The 16,710-nt window shown below is 37.5% G+C and overlaps 1 protein-coding gene across 1 annotated transcript in view; it reads right to left on the bottom strand.

Moving 5' to 3' along the window:
- Positions 1–2,116: 2,116 nt before the first annotated feature.
- The window catches only part of LOC140237686 (uncharacterized), a 33,690-nt gene continuing 19,096 nt past the window's right edge, over positions 2,117–16,710 (bottom strand). Inside the window, exons 3-4 of the mRNA XM_072317613.1 lie at positions 3,761–3,870; positions 2,117–3,718 (exon numbers count right to left, since the gene is read on the bottom strand). Coding sequence (XP_072173714.1) covers positions 3,176–3,718; positions 3,761–3,870 — 653 coding nt within the window. The 3' untranslated portion in view covers positions 2,117–3,175. The remainder of the gene's footprint in view (positions 3,719–3,760; positions 3,871–16,710) is intronic.

Here is a 16,710-nt window from a genome sequence, read left to right as displayed (position 1 = left end):
ACCAGGAAAGGGCACGGGGATGGTGATTCAATGACCTTCGTCTGACTGAGATGAGAAAACCTGTCGACGGATCGGACCAAGATAAAAGAAGGAAGTTGAGGAGAAGAAGGAAGGGGGGGGGGTTCTTAACGGGGGAAAGGGGAGGGGGATAGTGGTGTTGTAAAAGTGGAAGACAAGAAAAGGATAGTACAGAAGAAGGGCAATCATGTTCATAGTAAGACGAATGTAGATACGTTTCTCTTGGAAGAAGATGACGATTAATATTATGTCAGTGTTTGTCGATTTAATCTATGCACTGTCTATTGCCTTTCTTGCTGTATATACTCCCGCGCTCCCCCTCTCTTTATATGTATATTTTATGTATATTGTATATATGTATATACATATATATGGTCTATGGTCATGTATGTGTGTGTGTATGTGTATTTAGTCAAATTTTGTTAATGTAGATTATTATTTCGAATCTCCGAACAAATCGTCTGCATAATATTATATTCCACGTGCGTTTGGCTCTGTTAGAATGCCAGGGGTGGAGAGAGAAGAAGAAGAAGAAGAAGAAGAAGAAGAAGAAGAAGAAGAGAGAGAGAGGGGGGGGGGGGTAGGATGGAGAGAGGGAGGGGGCAGTGGAAGAAAGTAACGAAGCACGAAGAAAAATACAGTGTACGTCTTGGCAGTGACGCCGCCGTCACGTGTGGGTGCATATAAGGACCATCAAGATCAATGGAACGAAAGGTATCCTTGAGCTGTCGATATATGTCTTTACCAAACTCACACACACACACACACACACACACGCACATGCACACAACCTCTGTCTCCCTGTCTGTCTGTCTGTCTGTCTCTATCACTTTATGTCTTTATACATGTTATACATGTATGTTTGATGTATATATGTGTAAAATAAAAATGTGTAAATATGTCAGCATTATAAACATACACATATAAATGCGTGTGTTTGTGTGTCTACTTTTTTTTCATGTATATTGTTTGTCACGTATACGATTATGACAACGCATTAACACAGTTAGTCTCTCACGTTCAGATTAATTCTGTGCTAAGAACAGTTGAGAACACAGACACCCACGGAAACATCCACAAACGCAAATGGTACGTCGTGTGTACTATATCTTATGGCGTTTCACCAAATCGCAACACAATAAACAAAGGACGTATTACGGCGGTCTTCTAGTGAGTACTAAAACTTCGAACAGTATTTGAATAGCATCTAATGGATTTGCTGTTGCGTTTTTGTTGCTGTTGTTGCATACATATTTGTTGCCGGTCCAGGTAGGCTTATAGGGAAACTTTGAGTAACCTTTCATACGGAAATATTAGTTGTATTACCATGATTACAATGAGAATAGAAAGAAAGAAAGAGTATATTTCAAGCTCTCTTTTAAGACAGTAAACTTCCGGCATAGGTTACAATGTACCAAATGATGTATAAAATATACCATTGCCACTTCTATGTGACAAATATTTTCGATACAAAATATACCCTATATGGGTTTGCTTGGTGAAGTGTGTATACAAAATACAAATGTACTCTTAACATTAAAAAAAAAATACCCTTATTGTCTATACATACATTTCCCAAACCCCCATGGCAGTTTCCTCTTGTTCTTTTCTCACTTTTGCCTGCTGGTGTCAATATAATATCAATAATTATATAAGACACATTGAAAGAAACCAAGAAACTTACAAAAAATCGACTTCTGATTTTTTGAATTATTCCTCTCTCTCGCTGGTGTGTCAATCAATCAATCAATCAATCAATCAATCAATCAATCAATCAATCAATCAATCAATCAATCTATCTATCTATCTATCTATCAATTAATCTATAAATTGATCAATCAATCCACCATTCAATTGCAAATCAATCGATCAATCAGTCAGTCAATCAATCAATCAATCAATCAATTAATCAGTCAACCAATCAATTATTTATTTACCTATTTATCTGAAAGTCTATATTTTCATCAATCCATCAAGTGATGAACCCGCAGAGTTATCTAACTATCTCTCCAAGTCCAGAAAAGTGGAACATTTGAGATTCAAAATAACACGAGATTCAGAATGATGGTACCTAATTGCATTTTCTTAATGTCTTTATTCCATATCTTTACATTGTTTGTCTTAGCATACTGTTGATTCGGAATATGATTAAATAGTACAAGACTGGACAGCTTCTCTTTCTTTCTTGCTGAGGATTTCCATCTTGTAAATGGGGAAAGTAAACAATGAGCGTATTTCATCTCCTGAATTTAAATTCAAGTGATTTGTACAACTCACTTAGGACATTTTCGTAACTCCTTCTTCTGCTCCGTATTCCATATCAACAAATTAACGTGTCATTGATAACTCATCAAAAACAGGTGATGATGTTATTTATCTTGATGGAGCAGGGGTCATAGAACTAGCCTTACTCGAAGCACACCACAGCTGTAAATGCTATGATCAAAGATATTAGTTTTGTTATGAAATGTATCCGCGAAGGATTGTTATGAAATGTATCCGCGAAGGATTCTTGGGACATTCACTGATACTTCAAACGGTGTTTCATCTAGAAAACTTGTAACAACATTGGATAAATGCTACACATGAATCTCTTACAGGGCGTCTTCACTAACTTATCTAAAGACGACAGTTACAAAACATGAATATTACACCTCTGGCTCCGGAAAAAAAAAATCTCCGCCAAGCTCCAGCGATATGCTGTCGTTAAGCATGACCAGTCATAGTGTTTAGTATTTTGCAAAATTTCAGTTGAAACTGAGGCCATTAAGCGTGATATTGTGGAACGTAATAACGAAGGTTACAAATAATGCAGACGAATCCAATCAAATATCATCTGCGGGACTTAGAGCGAGTGGACATTTCTGAATAACTGTTATCTAATCTTAGACAGAGCAAACACATCGACGTGAAAATTCTAAAGTCATCGTCACGCGCAGATACATAATAATGCGCACGTTCGTTTCATGCGTAGGGAGCAATAATCCGCGAAGTAGTGTGTCTATAGATTATTCGTACTCGGCTATGCGTAGCGAACGTTGGTTTAAAAAAAAAAGAGAGAGACAATTTCAAGCTCTCGGGTCTTCTCCTCTCGATAGCATAAAAACAGTGTTTGTAAATATGTACACATAGGCGATATCAGTCTTCATAGTCATATTCACAAGTGCGTTAGATGTGGTGTAGCTTCCAACGATTGTTCTTGTGTACACGAGTAGGAAAACTGGCAGTACGGCGGGGCACCTCGATAAGTCCTGTCCGTATGGTGCGAGCCGCTTGGATGAAAGCCGAAGAGGAACGGTTCGGCGCTAACATGCCCAGCCCGCTCGGCCTGGCGGGCGAGCACGGAGTCTGACACCTTGATGCCGCGTTCTGCGCGCTCCGTCTCCTTCATGTCTCGCTTGTACTTCATACGGCGATTCTGGAACCAGATCTTGATCTGTCTCTCAGTAAGATTGAGCGATTTGGCCATTTCCACCCGTCTCGGCCGGCAGAGGTAGCGGTTGAAGTGGAACTCTTTCTCCAGCTCGACCAGCTGGGCGCTGGTGAAGGCTGTACGATTACGCTTTGGGCTGCTTCCTCCATTACCACCTCCTCCTCCACCTCCTCCTCCTCCTCCTCCGCCACCACCACCATTTCCTCCGCCGTTTCCGGCCCCGCCGCCACCGGCGCTGCCTCCTCCGATCGCTCCGTTACCTCCGTTCTCCCGCACGGCGTCGATGCTGCCGACGAGATTGGGGCTTACCCCGTTGCTGGCTGCCGGATGCCCCGTTGTTCCCCCGTGGACGTTGTTCGGAACACCGGTCGGGTTCTGGCTTGGTAGTGGATGCAGTGGTTTCTTCTTTTCCTCTGATACTGTGACATGAGGATAAAAGAAACGTGCATCCGCGTTGGTATAGCAACAATGCATTCTTAAATTTTAAAAGACAAATGAAATTACAGTTGTACAAGGGAAGTCAAAGAAAAAGATAATGGTAGAGAAATTGAAATTTGTATACAAGAGAAGATTAGATATATCAACCGTACCTTATTACAGCATCCCGAACTTTCCAAAGTAAATGAGAGAAAATCTCGAAGATAAATACACACCCAGATGTACATACATACACTCACGAGCTAAGCAAAATAGAAAATATAAATATAAAAAAGACAATTTTGCACCCCATATTTACAGTAAGAGCAATCTCTCTTTTCTTTCTTTCTTTTTTGTTGTTGTTGTTGTTGAAATAATGTCTTCATCAGGCGGCAGACCGAAAGGACTCTCCCGTTAACACTGGGTACGAGGTGATGAGATACGGTCCTTATTCGGGCAGCTAAAGTCTATAGAGTTCGGCGCATAGCTATGACCCATCTTCACACATTAAAATGAGATCGAGATGTGTGCTACAGCATTTGACATTACGACCCGCACCAAAACCACTCTAGCACAAAGTGCCGTCACATGTTACCGATTGTAATGATTCTAACAGTTCTGCTTTTTTTTTCTCCATGTCCTTTTCTGTTCGTATTTTCCCCGGGAACTCGTAACAGCTGATAATTTCAAACATCTATGATATTATTGTCACATGGGAGTAATATGGATGTTGTAGCCAATGCGTCAACGTGATCAAGGCGTGTTTACACCTTTCTGTTCATGTAAATTGTCATGTCTCTCCCTTGTAACCCCAAAGGCAGCAACCCGCCTATACAACGCAACGACTAAATGTATTCAGTTTACACATGCATCAACTAATATTTATGCTATTGTGTATGATGTATTATGCATTATACACCGCGCAGCATAGGAAATTATTTATTAAATTTGTGAATGGCTATTGTTTTTGTGGGTAGAAATATTCGTTCTACATTTCGTCTACTCGTATGCTTTCATTCTATCTGATGGGGACGATTTTATTCCCAATACATGTGTTCTATAGAATGCACGCGGTGTGTGTCCTGAATTAAAACAACCTTAGATCTATGTACTGCAGTTCCATCGGCCACTGATGTGGCCTCACCATTTTGTTTACGACACAAATATAATATCGATGAGAATAATTTGTCACACTTGTGATGTACATACCTCTGAAATACATTATATCGAGGATCAACAGGGACACAAAATAGCTCAACACAGAATGACAACGATTTACAACAGTGAGTGAAGAAAAAATATACAAAAATGTAGGATTGAGACTATCAAAAAAAAATCAATATACACAAACATAAAGCATTCACAATCCTGACCAAAAGAAGGGCGTTAAAACTTGTGGGCTTTCAACCCCCCCCCCCAAAAAAAAAAACCCAAAACAAAACAAAACAACAACAACAACAACAACAACAATGATAGTCGCATTATATGAAAGAGCTTTTAAGACTCCGTCGACTTACGTCACAAACAGAAAAAAAAAATGATTTTAGGGCGAAACTTCATACTAGGGCCCTTTGCCGGGCTGGAGACAAATAAACCAAGAGAAGAAAAGACCGAATTGTTATGGTAACGTGAACTGGTAATGTAACGCAGAGAAGAGAGTACCTACAACGCACACAGTTTGGAGTCTACGGGTCTTCCCCGTATTGACGCTAGTTTTTCTAGCAAGTCAGCACGCTGTGGCAGATGAGAACGGCACATGATTAACCGTTACATTGCACACAACAGCTGCAATGCAATGTCGGTGCAGCTATCTTCAGGAAATTCTCATTCCTCAACGGCAGCTATGGCGAAATATCATTGATATGATGACTGGCGTAGTGTTTTTGCATGAAGTTATAGTTGCGCTTATATTGACAATAAATGAAAAAACAAACAAATAAACAAACAGATGAAGTACTTAATGAGATAGTTGAACCGTTTTCTATAGTTATGAAACAGATGCGGTGGAAAGACAAGCATAGTTGATGTACGGTTTCTTTCACAAAAATTAAGAAATTTCTGAGCACGTAAACCCAAACGTGCAGCTAACACAAAAAGGTATGTTTTTCCCCGGAGTATATGTTTAGCCCAGACTAAACTAATTCAATTTTCGTTCTCATTGTTAATCTATACATGTTTGTTTTTCAATTCAATTCATTTATTTTCATTCTCCCTTTTCCAACAAACGTTACATTAACTTATTTGTTAAACTTTTAGGCCTACGGCATATTAGCATCTTTCAGACTTTTTGAATGGTTTGAATTATAAGTTTACAGATTCTACCATATAACACAATATAAGACATCTCAAGCAGTGAGAGAGCCATCGCTGAGATAATAAGAAAACATTATGATGAATGCCAAGATGGATAGATAATTATGTAAACAGATAGACAGAGGCGAATTAGTGCATTCATCAATACAGAAAACAGGCGAGCTCTCTGAACGCGGAAAATTTGAGAAATTTCACGAAGAAAGAAATAGTGTAGCAGCCAAAGTAGTCAAAAATAAGTGGTAAAAGATTTTCGTGGTATAGGTACGTCAATTCCTTCCAAGATAATCTTTTTTTCTTTTCTTTTTTTTTTCCGCGAAAGGGGTCCTGTGTTTGTTTGTGTGTGTATCTCTTTTTGTCTTTTTTTAATGGCAATTTGCCTAGTTTTGTTATTTCAGCAATTAGATACTAGTCATTATCTATGAGGAGACTGCAAACTACAATCTCTGCTTTTAAGCAGTCCCCTCCATTTCCAATCAAATTCTATTTTGTATTTGTCACTTAAAAGATATATAACATCTATTGTATTTCAATTCATAGTATTAGTACTTAGATTACAATACATTGATTTAGTGTAATTATGTGTATTCAAATGTTTATGTGCAACTGCATTGAAATGAAATTAATGAAATGAATTACGCGGGGATAGAAGGCATTAAAATTGCTTTTATTCTATTTATTTTTGATTCCAGATAAAGTTTAAAGATAAAATGTGTGATAATTTTTTGGACGTCAATCGTCAATGAAGCAGGGAAAGGAGAATTAATGAAGTCGATCGTTTTCTTTGTAATACCTCCCGTTGGTCTAAACTTAAGACAATAGTATATAGGTCTTATCTGTGTCAAAAATAAATAAATAAATAGATAGAAAGATGGCAGCAACCTGCCATGAGCACGATGAGCCATGGTGAGTTTTGATTTTTTTTTTTCTTCAGAAATTGCAACATTTCAGGCATTCACGCAATTTACAGTTACAGTAACTCAGAGTTTATATATTTTTGTTAAATGAAATTGCAACCACCTTCCCAACCACCGAAATCAACAACAGAACAAGGCGTGACTGGAGCTTACAGACTTAATCCCCTGCATGTGTTAAAAAGGAATACAAGAGATTTTTACCTGTAAGTGTATAGGAAAATAATCATGTATAAAAAACACATATAATGTTTAATAACATTTTGTGTTACATTACATTATCTTATATGGTATGATACCACATTATGTTATGTCATGCTATACATGTTACATTATATCATATTACTATATTATTGATCTTGGCATGTGATACATATGATATATATATATATATATATATATATATATATATATATATATATATATATATGTACATTTACAAATGAATGCGTTTGTGCGTGTGTGTATTATAAGTATGTGAGTAATGTCTAAGCGCTCTCTGTTCTCTTTAATTAACTTGTATGGATGTATTTAACGTGTCATGTCGGCAGCGCAACTAAGTACAGGCAGGCCGCGATGACGGATGGAGCGTTAGCTTTGTATAATGAAGAGAAAATGATTCTATTAATCACCCAGTTGACGCCTGTCTGCCCGCAGGGCCAGCGTAGCGATGCAGGGCGGGTCACACGTGGGTTAGCCGTGGAACAGCGCGTACAAAATAATGCTGTGAAGTAACCCGTATTCAGAATGAAGGGCGTGTCCTTTCGAGTTACTGTACACGGTTTACCAATGTGGATAGATATCGATTCAAAGTGAACAACGCTTATTCATCTAAAAACAGACTCTCCTTCGAATTCCATTTCGTGTCAGCATACTTGTCAAAGAGCTAAAACTAAAAAATAATTTAACAAACAATACATCTTAATCCTTTAGCAGTACTGTTTAGTTTTTCATATCTGTAAATAAAGGTGTAAAATATTTAATGTTAAATATTTGTCTAAACAACATGCGAGAGACAAAGTATGTTGTCATTTTATCGACATAGATTTACAAAAGAAATATTGTTTGTCTAAACTTCATTAGCTTTTTAAGAAGCTGTGCTTTTGACTGTTCAGGTTAATGATCATGTAATCAACCTGATCTTTTTATGTTATAGTCAAGACACGTCATATTTCCACTCATCACACATGGGTAATCTACATTATGTTCTACAAACTATTATCTTATAGATGTTAATAATATATTGTTGCCATGTAGTTAGATTGACTGCCCTGTAAATACATCCTAAGCATATAAATATTATGCTTAACCAAATCTATCACTTTACATGAACACATGTATGTTCTATACATATCAATTCAACAAATGCTATCTTTGAAAATCGATTTGCTTCATATTTCTAGCTATATATAGGCAAGTTTATCACGTCATAATTCGATCATTTTTTCTCTCTTCTTATTCCCCTTACAAATTATCATCATAGAATATTGAGGCACAAAAACAAACCATTCATATTAGTAATCTTTTCGTGATAAATGCTTTGCAGTTATTAACGTTTGTTTCTCTACTAAAACTGACCTTAAAAGCTAAAGGGAATTATCCCCGTCGGTTTGAAAAGAAATAAAAGTCAGAGAAATACAGTATTGTACAAATTTGTATGGCGTGATGTATTTGTCAAACACTGAAAACTGAAATAATATAATTGATTGCTGAAATTGTTTGTTTGTTAGTTTGACTTATTTTTCTTCCAGCATAAGTTCATACATAAATCAAGATTCTTTTCAGTAAAATACATCACTTTTATCAGTATACAGATTACAATAAACATGATTCAAAGAAGGAAATGTGTAGAGCAATTCCATTAACAAAATATACTGTATACCGTATTACCAATTTCCAAATGATTACCTGAGAAATTATGCGGAAGAAGGGCTGCCACTGTAAGCAGATGTTGAACACGTGGCAGCCCAGGAAACATACCTACATAATACATATTTTATTTAGCAAAATGGGGAAATACTACTTAACATATAGAGGCATTATGTTTTATATTCTGGTGCATAAATACTAATAAAAATAAGGTGAATTATGATTATGACAACAGGGTGATGATGAGAAAAAATGTGATAATGAAGATAAAAGTGATGGTGGTGATGATGAAGGTAATGGGGATGAAATGAAATGGTAGGTACAGGGACATTGTGTATGTTTGCTGCAGTTTAAAATCTAATTCACAGAAAAAATATGATCAATCAAAACAAAATCTATGATATATTCAGATTCTATACTCACAGATTGTAGTCTGACAGTGACATAGTTTTCAATCTAATTTCAAAGAATATAACGGTTTGCACAATTTAACATAATCTGTGTCTTCCAAAGGTCTGGTCCATTATGTCTTATAGATTTTTCTTTTTTTTTTTTCAATCAATAACGTGAGATTTACCAAATGAAAATTTTGCCAATTACGAGTGGGATAAGAATGAACAGTATTATTCAGTATGAAGAACTCGTGAAAAGAGATTGGAGTAAATTATTCAAAAGTTTAAACACAAGAAGCAAACACTGAAATGTATTTGTCGGTTGTATTAGAAAGAGCAATGTGGCGATTTAATCAGAGAATCATAGAAAACAAGTAATAATAAATAATAATAAGAAAATGATATTGCGTTTATTTACAAACATTGGATTTAATAATTCAGCTTCACTTTAATTCCCTCGATTACAAGTGGCTTAATAAACATAAAATGCTTTAAAATGTACAAACTGGACCATTTCAAAAATTCCAAATGGTTGGATATTGCGTATTATTAAAGCCACTGGTATTATTACTTAATGTCACTGCTTATGAAATTCCATGACATCGTCTTGTTATGGCCGGAAAGAAATATTAAAAGAACATTGTTGTTAAAAAGCACATTTGTTTATTGATAAGGAACATGAAAGAGTGTCATAGCTCATCACATTATTTTCACACAATTTCGAGAGATCGTGGTGGTTACAATTTCCACTAAATGTATGATAGTATCGTCTATTGAAACATGACTGATGGTGCACTTACACCTCCATTCGAATGAAATGATCTGGGGAAAATTGAACGCGAAATCACTGTAATGTAAAATTTAAACACACACGAGAGACTGAATGTGATGGTGTGGATTCTACGCACAGATGTGATGAAGACTATTAAATAAAGTAAAAAAAAAACCCCAAAACTCCATCAACTTCGTATTTCCTCATTGACATTGACAATCTTGAAGAGTGTGATCCAAAAGCAAAACGAACAAAGCCTTGGAGAAACTGGGGGGATACATTTCTATGATTAGACGGGCGACCTGGCACAGTCTTCTATATAATTACTGGTTTGGGATTAAAAATAAATGCAGCCTTGGAGAGTGGCAAGACTTGGTGATATTAACATACGAAGGGATCACGTTTCCCTAAGACTGCTCCTTCCTGTATGCCATGTGTGATTTCGATCACGTGGATGATGAGAGTTTCCTTTTTTTCTCTCTCTCGAACCTTCCAGCTACTGAAAAGGTAGGGTGCTGGCCAGGGCAAACTAAAAAGAAAAAAAAAAGTTTCGCAGAAAATGAGAAATGACAATTATGATTTGTTTATGGGGCGAGTTCGCATCGGGCTCATATATCTGTATAATCGTGTAATATCACACATAACCTCGTGTAATGCATAATGGCCGTTTATAGAGGTCTACCTACATTTGGTATTGAGTGTACACTACACATATATACACAATACATGACACGTTATATATATGCATGTAGCTCAGATACGTTCATAACATCATCATTGCGATCGACATTGTAAATGTCTCCACAAAGGCGAAATGATTACAAGTCTCAGAAAATAGAATAGAGTCTGGTCGACGTCTGGGCAACGCACATCGTTTACCTCCACCAAAAGCATCTCGAAAAGATTCGCTTTTTAGTGGATCCCCCATCTCCATCTCCATCCAACAATCTTTTATCACTCAAATGTTTCACTTCTTTGGCCCTCATCAAAAGATATAATGGATCCTGCTTTTATTTTCTTGATTACGTATGTCTACATCTCTTTCCTTTAGTCTACATTGTGCATGTGTGCTATGGATTATGCTGTGATGGGGAAAAACAAAAATATGAACTTGAACTTGAAGATGATGCTGTCGCCTTTAATTACTATAGGGTAGAATTCTCACTGTCTTGTTGTTATATAATTATATACGTGTGTGTGTATGTGCGAAAGAGAGTGTGTGGGTTGGTGTGGGTGTGCGGGTTTGACTTACTTTTCATGTGCATCGGGATGTTGAAGATACAAATGAAATTGATTTAATATTGATAGATAAACTAAATATCTGTCAATTGGGTGCAGATTGGGACAGAAAGCCCATAACCATAGCGTTATTATTGGGAAAGGGTTAAGTTACCTAACAATCACTACGCACGATAATTTGAATTACATAAAGAGTGTTTGTGCGCGCATAATAGGGATAAATGTAAGGGGAATGTATGATAAAGCCTTTTTCTCTGTATTTCCGTTTGGGATTTTCTCTTCTCACCCCCCCCCCCCACTTCCAACTCTTTCTCTCTCCCCCTTCCCCCTCCTCTACCCCCCCCCATCTCTCTCCCAATGTTTTTCCCACTTTTCGCTTTGTTGAATGCGACGGAAGGTATAAGTCAGGCGTGAAGCTATACACACACACGCGCTCACACACACGAGTACTACTATGTCTCTATCGGCTGCAGCGTGGCCTACGTGACTATAAGTTCATTGTCGCACGCACTCTGCGCGGGTGTAAAAACCTTGCAATGTGCACAGTCCGACTCCAATATTTCGGTGAGGAGTTCAGATGTAGCTTGGCTATATCTCGCTGCACATAATTACGGGAAAAGGTATTGAGGCAGAGGCGAGGCGAGGCGCCATTGCGAGAACATGCATGACATGATATTTAAAGGTAGAAAAGATGGGTTGTTTGTGTGCGTGTGTTTTTTTAAATCTATTTACTGTTTCTAACAATGTGAAGAGAATCACCCTATCCTAGTTCGATATGAAGAAATAGTTAACACGTCGTAATAAATGTAAAAACACTGCATGTTACATCCTTAAGTTCAAATGAGATCCTAATCATTTGAAGAATAATATATGAATGTACCTATAATCTAAAAACTAGGAACATATATTGTCATTGGCGAATGTTGGTCGAGAAATCATCGCTTCTGCTAATTGAGGTATAGATGCTGGTTTTTCGATGAAGAGATCAACCTGCCACCGTAATAATGTGAAAAGACACATCACAGTTTTATGATGGCAATATAATAACTTGCTTTAAATTTGAGATATCTGACATAAAAGCTTAATGGTTAATTGACATACATTTCAAGGTCTCCTCGAATTATCATCGCCAAGTGTGAAGAGTTTGATTTTAGTCCTTGATATAGCATATTCAGGATTTGCAGATGTTTTTACAGATGAAATCAGCTTAAGTTGTTATAGATATTCGTTGTTATGCTATGGATTTGATACTAAATCCAAGATGTTTTCATTCTGGTCTGAATTCGCTAATGCAACAGTAGATTGCTTGTTGTAGTTTCACATCTCACTATTCAAGGTACAGCGTATTTCAATTAAGCCTCCTCCTTACCTAAAAGGAAATGACAACTACAACAAGTACCAAAAAGCAAAAACAAACACAAAAACACGTATAATCATTTTCTTTCTCCCTTGGTTTTGTTAAAGATTCTTAATTTTGATTATATGACACACTAGGGTACTATTTGTCAAAGATGTGAAACAAATTAAGCTATTACATAAACTAAAGACAAAACGCCCGCTATTGGTCTTAGGTCAACGATTCGGTTTTCACAGTTTTGACCATGAATCTCTTGCAAAATGTGCACAGCTGCCATCCATGTGATCGATTCATACTGCCATAAAAAAATTTCCTTTTCGAAATCTCACATGATGTTTTTGCAATTTTGTTCTTGTTTTTGTTTTGTTTTTTATTGTTCCATATTCCACATTTCAAGAAATACATAAAACATAAACATCACAATACAAAAGCCTGGATGAATTGTCAAGTACAGCTTATAAGACAATAAAACATGTGAAATATGAGGAATCTACATAGAAGCATTGAGGGACGAATAATGACATAAGATGACAAGAAAAAAAAATGACTCAAGACAAATGAGACAATGAATAAACAAAACTTCATTTTTTTTTTGCCCTACTACTTTGGATTATTACGAAGAGTTATCCTTCTTGCCATCTCTCCATCAGGCGATATAAACATCAGGGCTTGTATACTGTCTGTCACTGCAAATCTCTAGCAGACGAAATCTGGCGGCTAACGACGATTTGATGAGCTTTTTCGGGTTGATTGGAAAAGGTCAAGTGCATGCATTTTCCACGAGAACTCAACGCGACTGGGTTCAATTTAAGCGATTTTCTCCTAAATCAGGAGCGAATGTGTTGCGGATTAAGACGCTGCATGCTCATCGCACTCGAGCTATTGAGAATATCGGTCTAGACGAATTTAAAGGGGTTAGTCAAGCTTAACAACGTCAATATCCCCGACAATTACATTGTGTAAGATGATAGTGTTGTCACAATTTTGTGATTGTGTGCGTGTGTGTGTGTTTTTTTTTAATTGCTTATACTTAGTGTCTTCTTTGATTTGATTTTGAAATGAGGAATCATGACATTGTAGTGTCAATATTGACTGCGATCTATGCGTTGGGAATGAATATTTCTGTCAATCTGTACTTTGAAATCTTAAATCAATACCAGCTAATAACACATTTTTGTTTTGTTTGTTCTTTCTCAATGAGGATGGGGGTTGACGAAAAGGGGGAATCGACAAATCGCACTGGAAGTCAGGTGTTTGTTTTCTACCGCGTTATTATATATTATGCAATCACGGGTCATTTAATTTGTCCAGACTGGTTTCTTTTAAGAACTCACAGTAATCTCATTTATTTTCTTTTATGCTGATGTCATCATATCTTAGTGTCATAGCGGTAGACTCGATCTTTAAACTGTATAACATCATTGAAGGAAGACACGTGTGGTGCGCACTCTGATAAAATGCGAATCGAGTTCGAAACTGCCGTCGTTTACGCCAAAATTATGGTCGTCACCCTAGGCTGATATACGTGCAAAAATTGAGTGGATGTTTAATGAAATAAATGAAATGAAATGAGTCTTCTGTACATTTTTTTCTTCTTCGCTCTCTTCCCTTCTCCCCCCTGCCCTCTCTCTATCTTTCACCACTGTTTGCATTAAAGGCATAAAGCTATCGTTTGTGTGAATCCTCTACTAAACAAACAAACAAACAGACAAACAGACATATAAAAGCAGAACACGACTAATACAAGAGAATCAAACTAGCCATGGTATTTTCTTTCCATAATCGAGCACCTTTTGGGTCCCCCCTCACCTACAAGCCCCAGGAAGAAAACTGCAGTTGAGCGTGATGTAAAGGTGTCGCGCTGATACTTAATGCACACCTCTTATCATGTACGTCCTCTAAACATCCTATTCCCGGTGGCTGAATACCATGATCTCATCAGACAAAGTGTTCCTCCATACACACCTCTTCTTTCGTCAGGCAATGGCCAAAATGAACCGGCTTCGGAAACATTTTGGTATACACTGACGGATTTTTCCTCCCTTTCCCCTCCCCAATGTAATCGGGAGAAGAGAATGTCGTGTATTGATAGTCGCTCGATCTACTTAGCAAGCAATAAAGTAACTCAATAAAGCTGCAACACACCCACGTAAAAATACACCATCTCCCTCTCTCTCTCTCCTTCTTTTTTCTCTGTGTGAGTGTGTGTGTGTGTGTCTCTCTCTCTTCCCCTGAGTCTCTTCTTCTTTCGCTCTTTCTCAAGCTCTTGCAACGCACAAGGGGAAATAATACACTGAGTGGCATTCCGTCTGCATGTTTAGTGTATTCCGGGTTCCTTCCATATAAATACACCTTGCAGCTTCCACGAGGACACCATGACCCCTGAAGTCAAGTGTCTCTGTTCTACGGTCCCTCTGCAGGGCCTCGACATATGTGTGATTGCTCCTGATGAGTTCGACAGATCGTCCCTCGTTCATTGCCAGAATATGCAGTTGGTTCTTTTTTTTTTCCTCCCCTCCTCCCTTCATGCATCCTTCAAAATGCCCACTACACCCCCTCCCAATCTCCCTTTTGGTTCTGTCTGTTTCTAGCCCGACGCCAAATGAATTAAAGCTACTTTTTAGTTCTACAAAGTGCTCGAGGAAGGACCGACCCCGATTGGGTGTGAGGGTGATTCTGTTTATTTTTCTCTTTTGAATTCAATTCAGTTCAGTTCAATTCAATTCAATTCAATTCAATTCAATTCAATTCAATTCAATTCAATTCAATTCAATTCAATTCAATTCAATTCAATTCAATTCAATTCAATTCAATTCAACTCTCATATTATTTCTCTTACTGATCTTTTCGAGTCAGACTCCTTAAAGTTGCTGTGACGAATTGAGGCACTTAAATATGTACACACACACACACACACACACACACGCTCACACAGTGACAGACGAAACAAAACAAAACAAAACAGAACAAAACCCTGAGACACCGATGGACGTACCTCAACAAAACTGAAGCATTCCGCTCCGATGACACATTTCCCTCCACTTCCATGGCTAAATATTCAAGCAGCGTACGTTGAACAATGCATCTCTGCTAATCCCATCATCGATCCGGGTACGCATTTATGTCTCTCTCTCTCTCTCTCTCTCTCTCTCTCTCATATATATATATATATATATATATATATATATATATATATGTATAAACATATTATACGTGGTGTGTGTGTGAGTTTGTGTGAATATGTCTGCAAACTGAGTGTACTTCAATTGGATTTAATGATAAAAACATGGACTTCTTTATCAAGAGTAGCCTCGATCATCAGTGTTACCACTGCTCTACAAGAGGGTCCTTCCAGTATTATTACCCTAGCATTGTACCCAACTATACGCCTAGGTTGAGAGAGACGTCGTGAGTAAAAATCTCTTGTCTAAGGACGTATAAGTACTAGATGGGATTCGAACTCGGGTCCTCCGACTGTAAATCAGTACCCTTATCCACTACGCCACGGTGGCCCCATTCTCGTAACATTTTCAGAAAGTAAAACAAATATAACTATAACAACGAATGGACGTCTAAAAGAGTGGTAAGAATCAACCATGCAGTTCACAAACGGCGACCTAACATATACATCAGAATGAAGATGAAGGGGGTGGGGGAGGGAGAGTTGGGGTGCGGGGAGAGTGAGAGAGAGCTATGTCTATTTGATGCAAATGAAGATGTAGCGAGATGCGGTGGTAAATGAAATACAGCACGCGCGCATTCCTTGTGATCACGTACACGTGGTGGCTGTCAGCGCTACGACATAGTAGAAGAGGAACCTAATAGACATAGACTACGATTCCGAGTAGTGTATAGTTTACATATGAAGTAATACATGATGCAAGACATATAATATGTATCGTGTATCTGATATCATGCAATATATGACATACACATAACAAAAAAAAAAGTAACTCAACCGTAATGAAAATGATGAAAATTTTGAGCGA

This window comes from Diadema setosum, chromosome 14 (genome assembly GCF_964275005.1).
Source record: "Diadema setosum chromosome 14, eeDiaSeto1, whole genome shotgun sequence".
Lineage (NCBI taxonomy): Eukaryota > Metazoa > Echinodermata > Echinoidea > Diadematoida > Diadematidae > Diadema > Diadema setosum.
The sequence above is the reverse complement of the archived record's forward strand: the minus strand, read 5'-3'. Positions and strand labels throughout refer to the sequence as shown.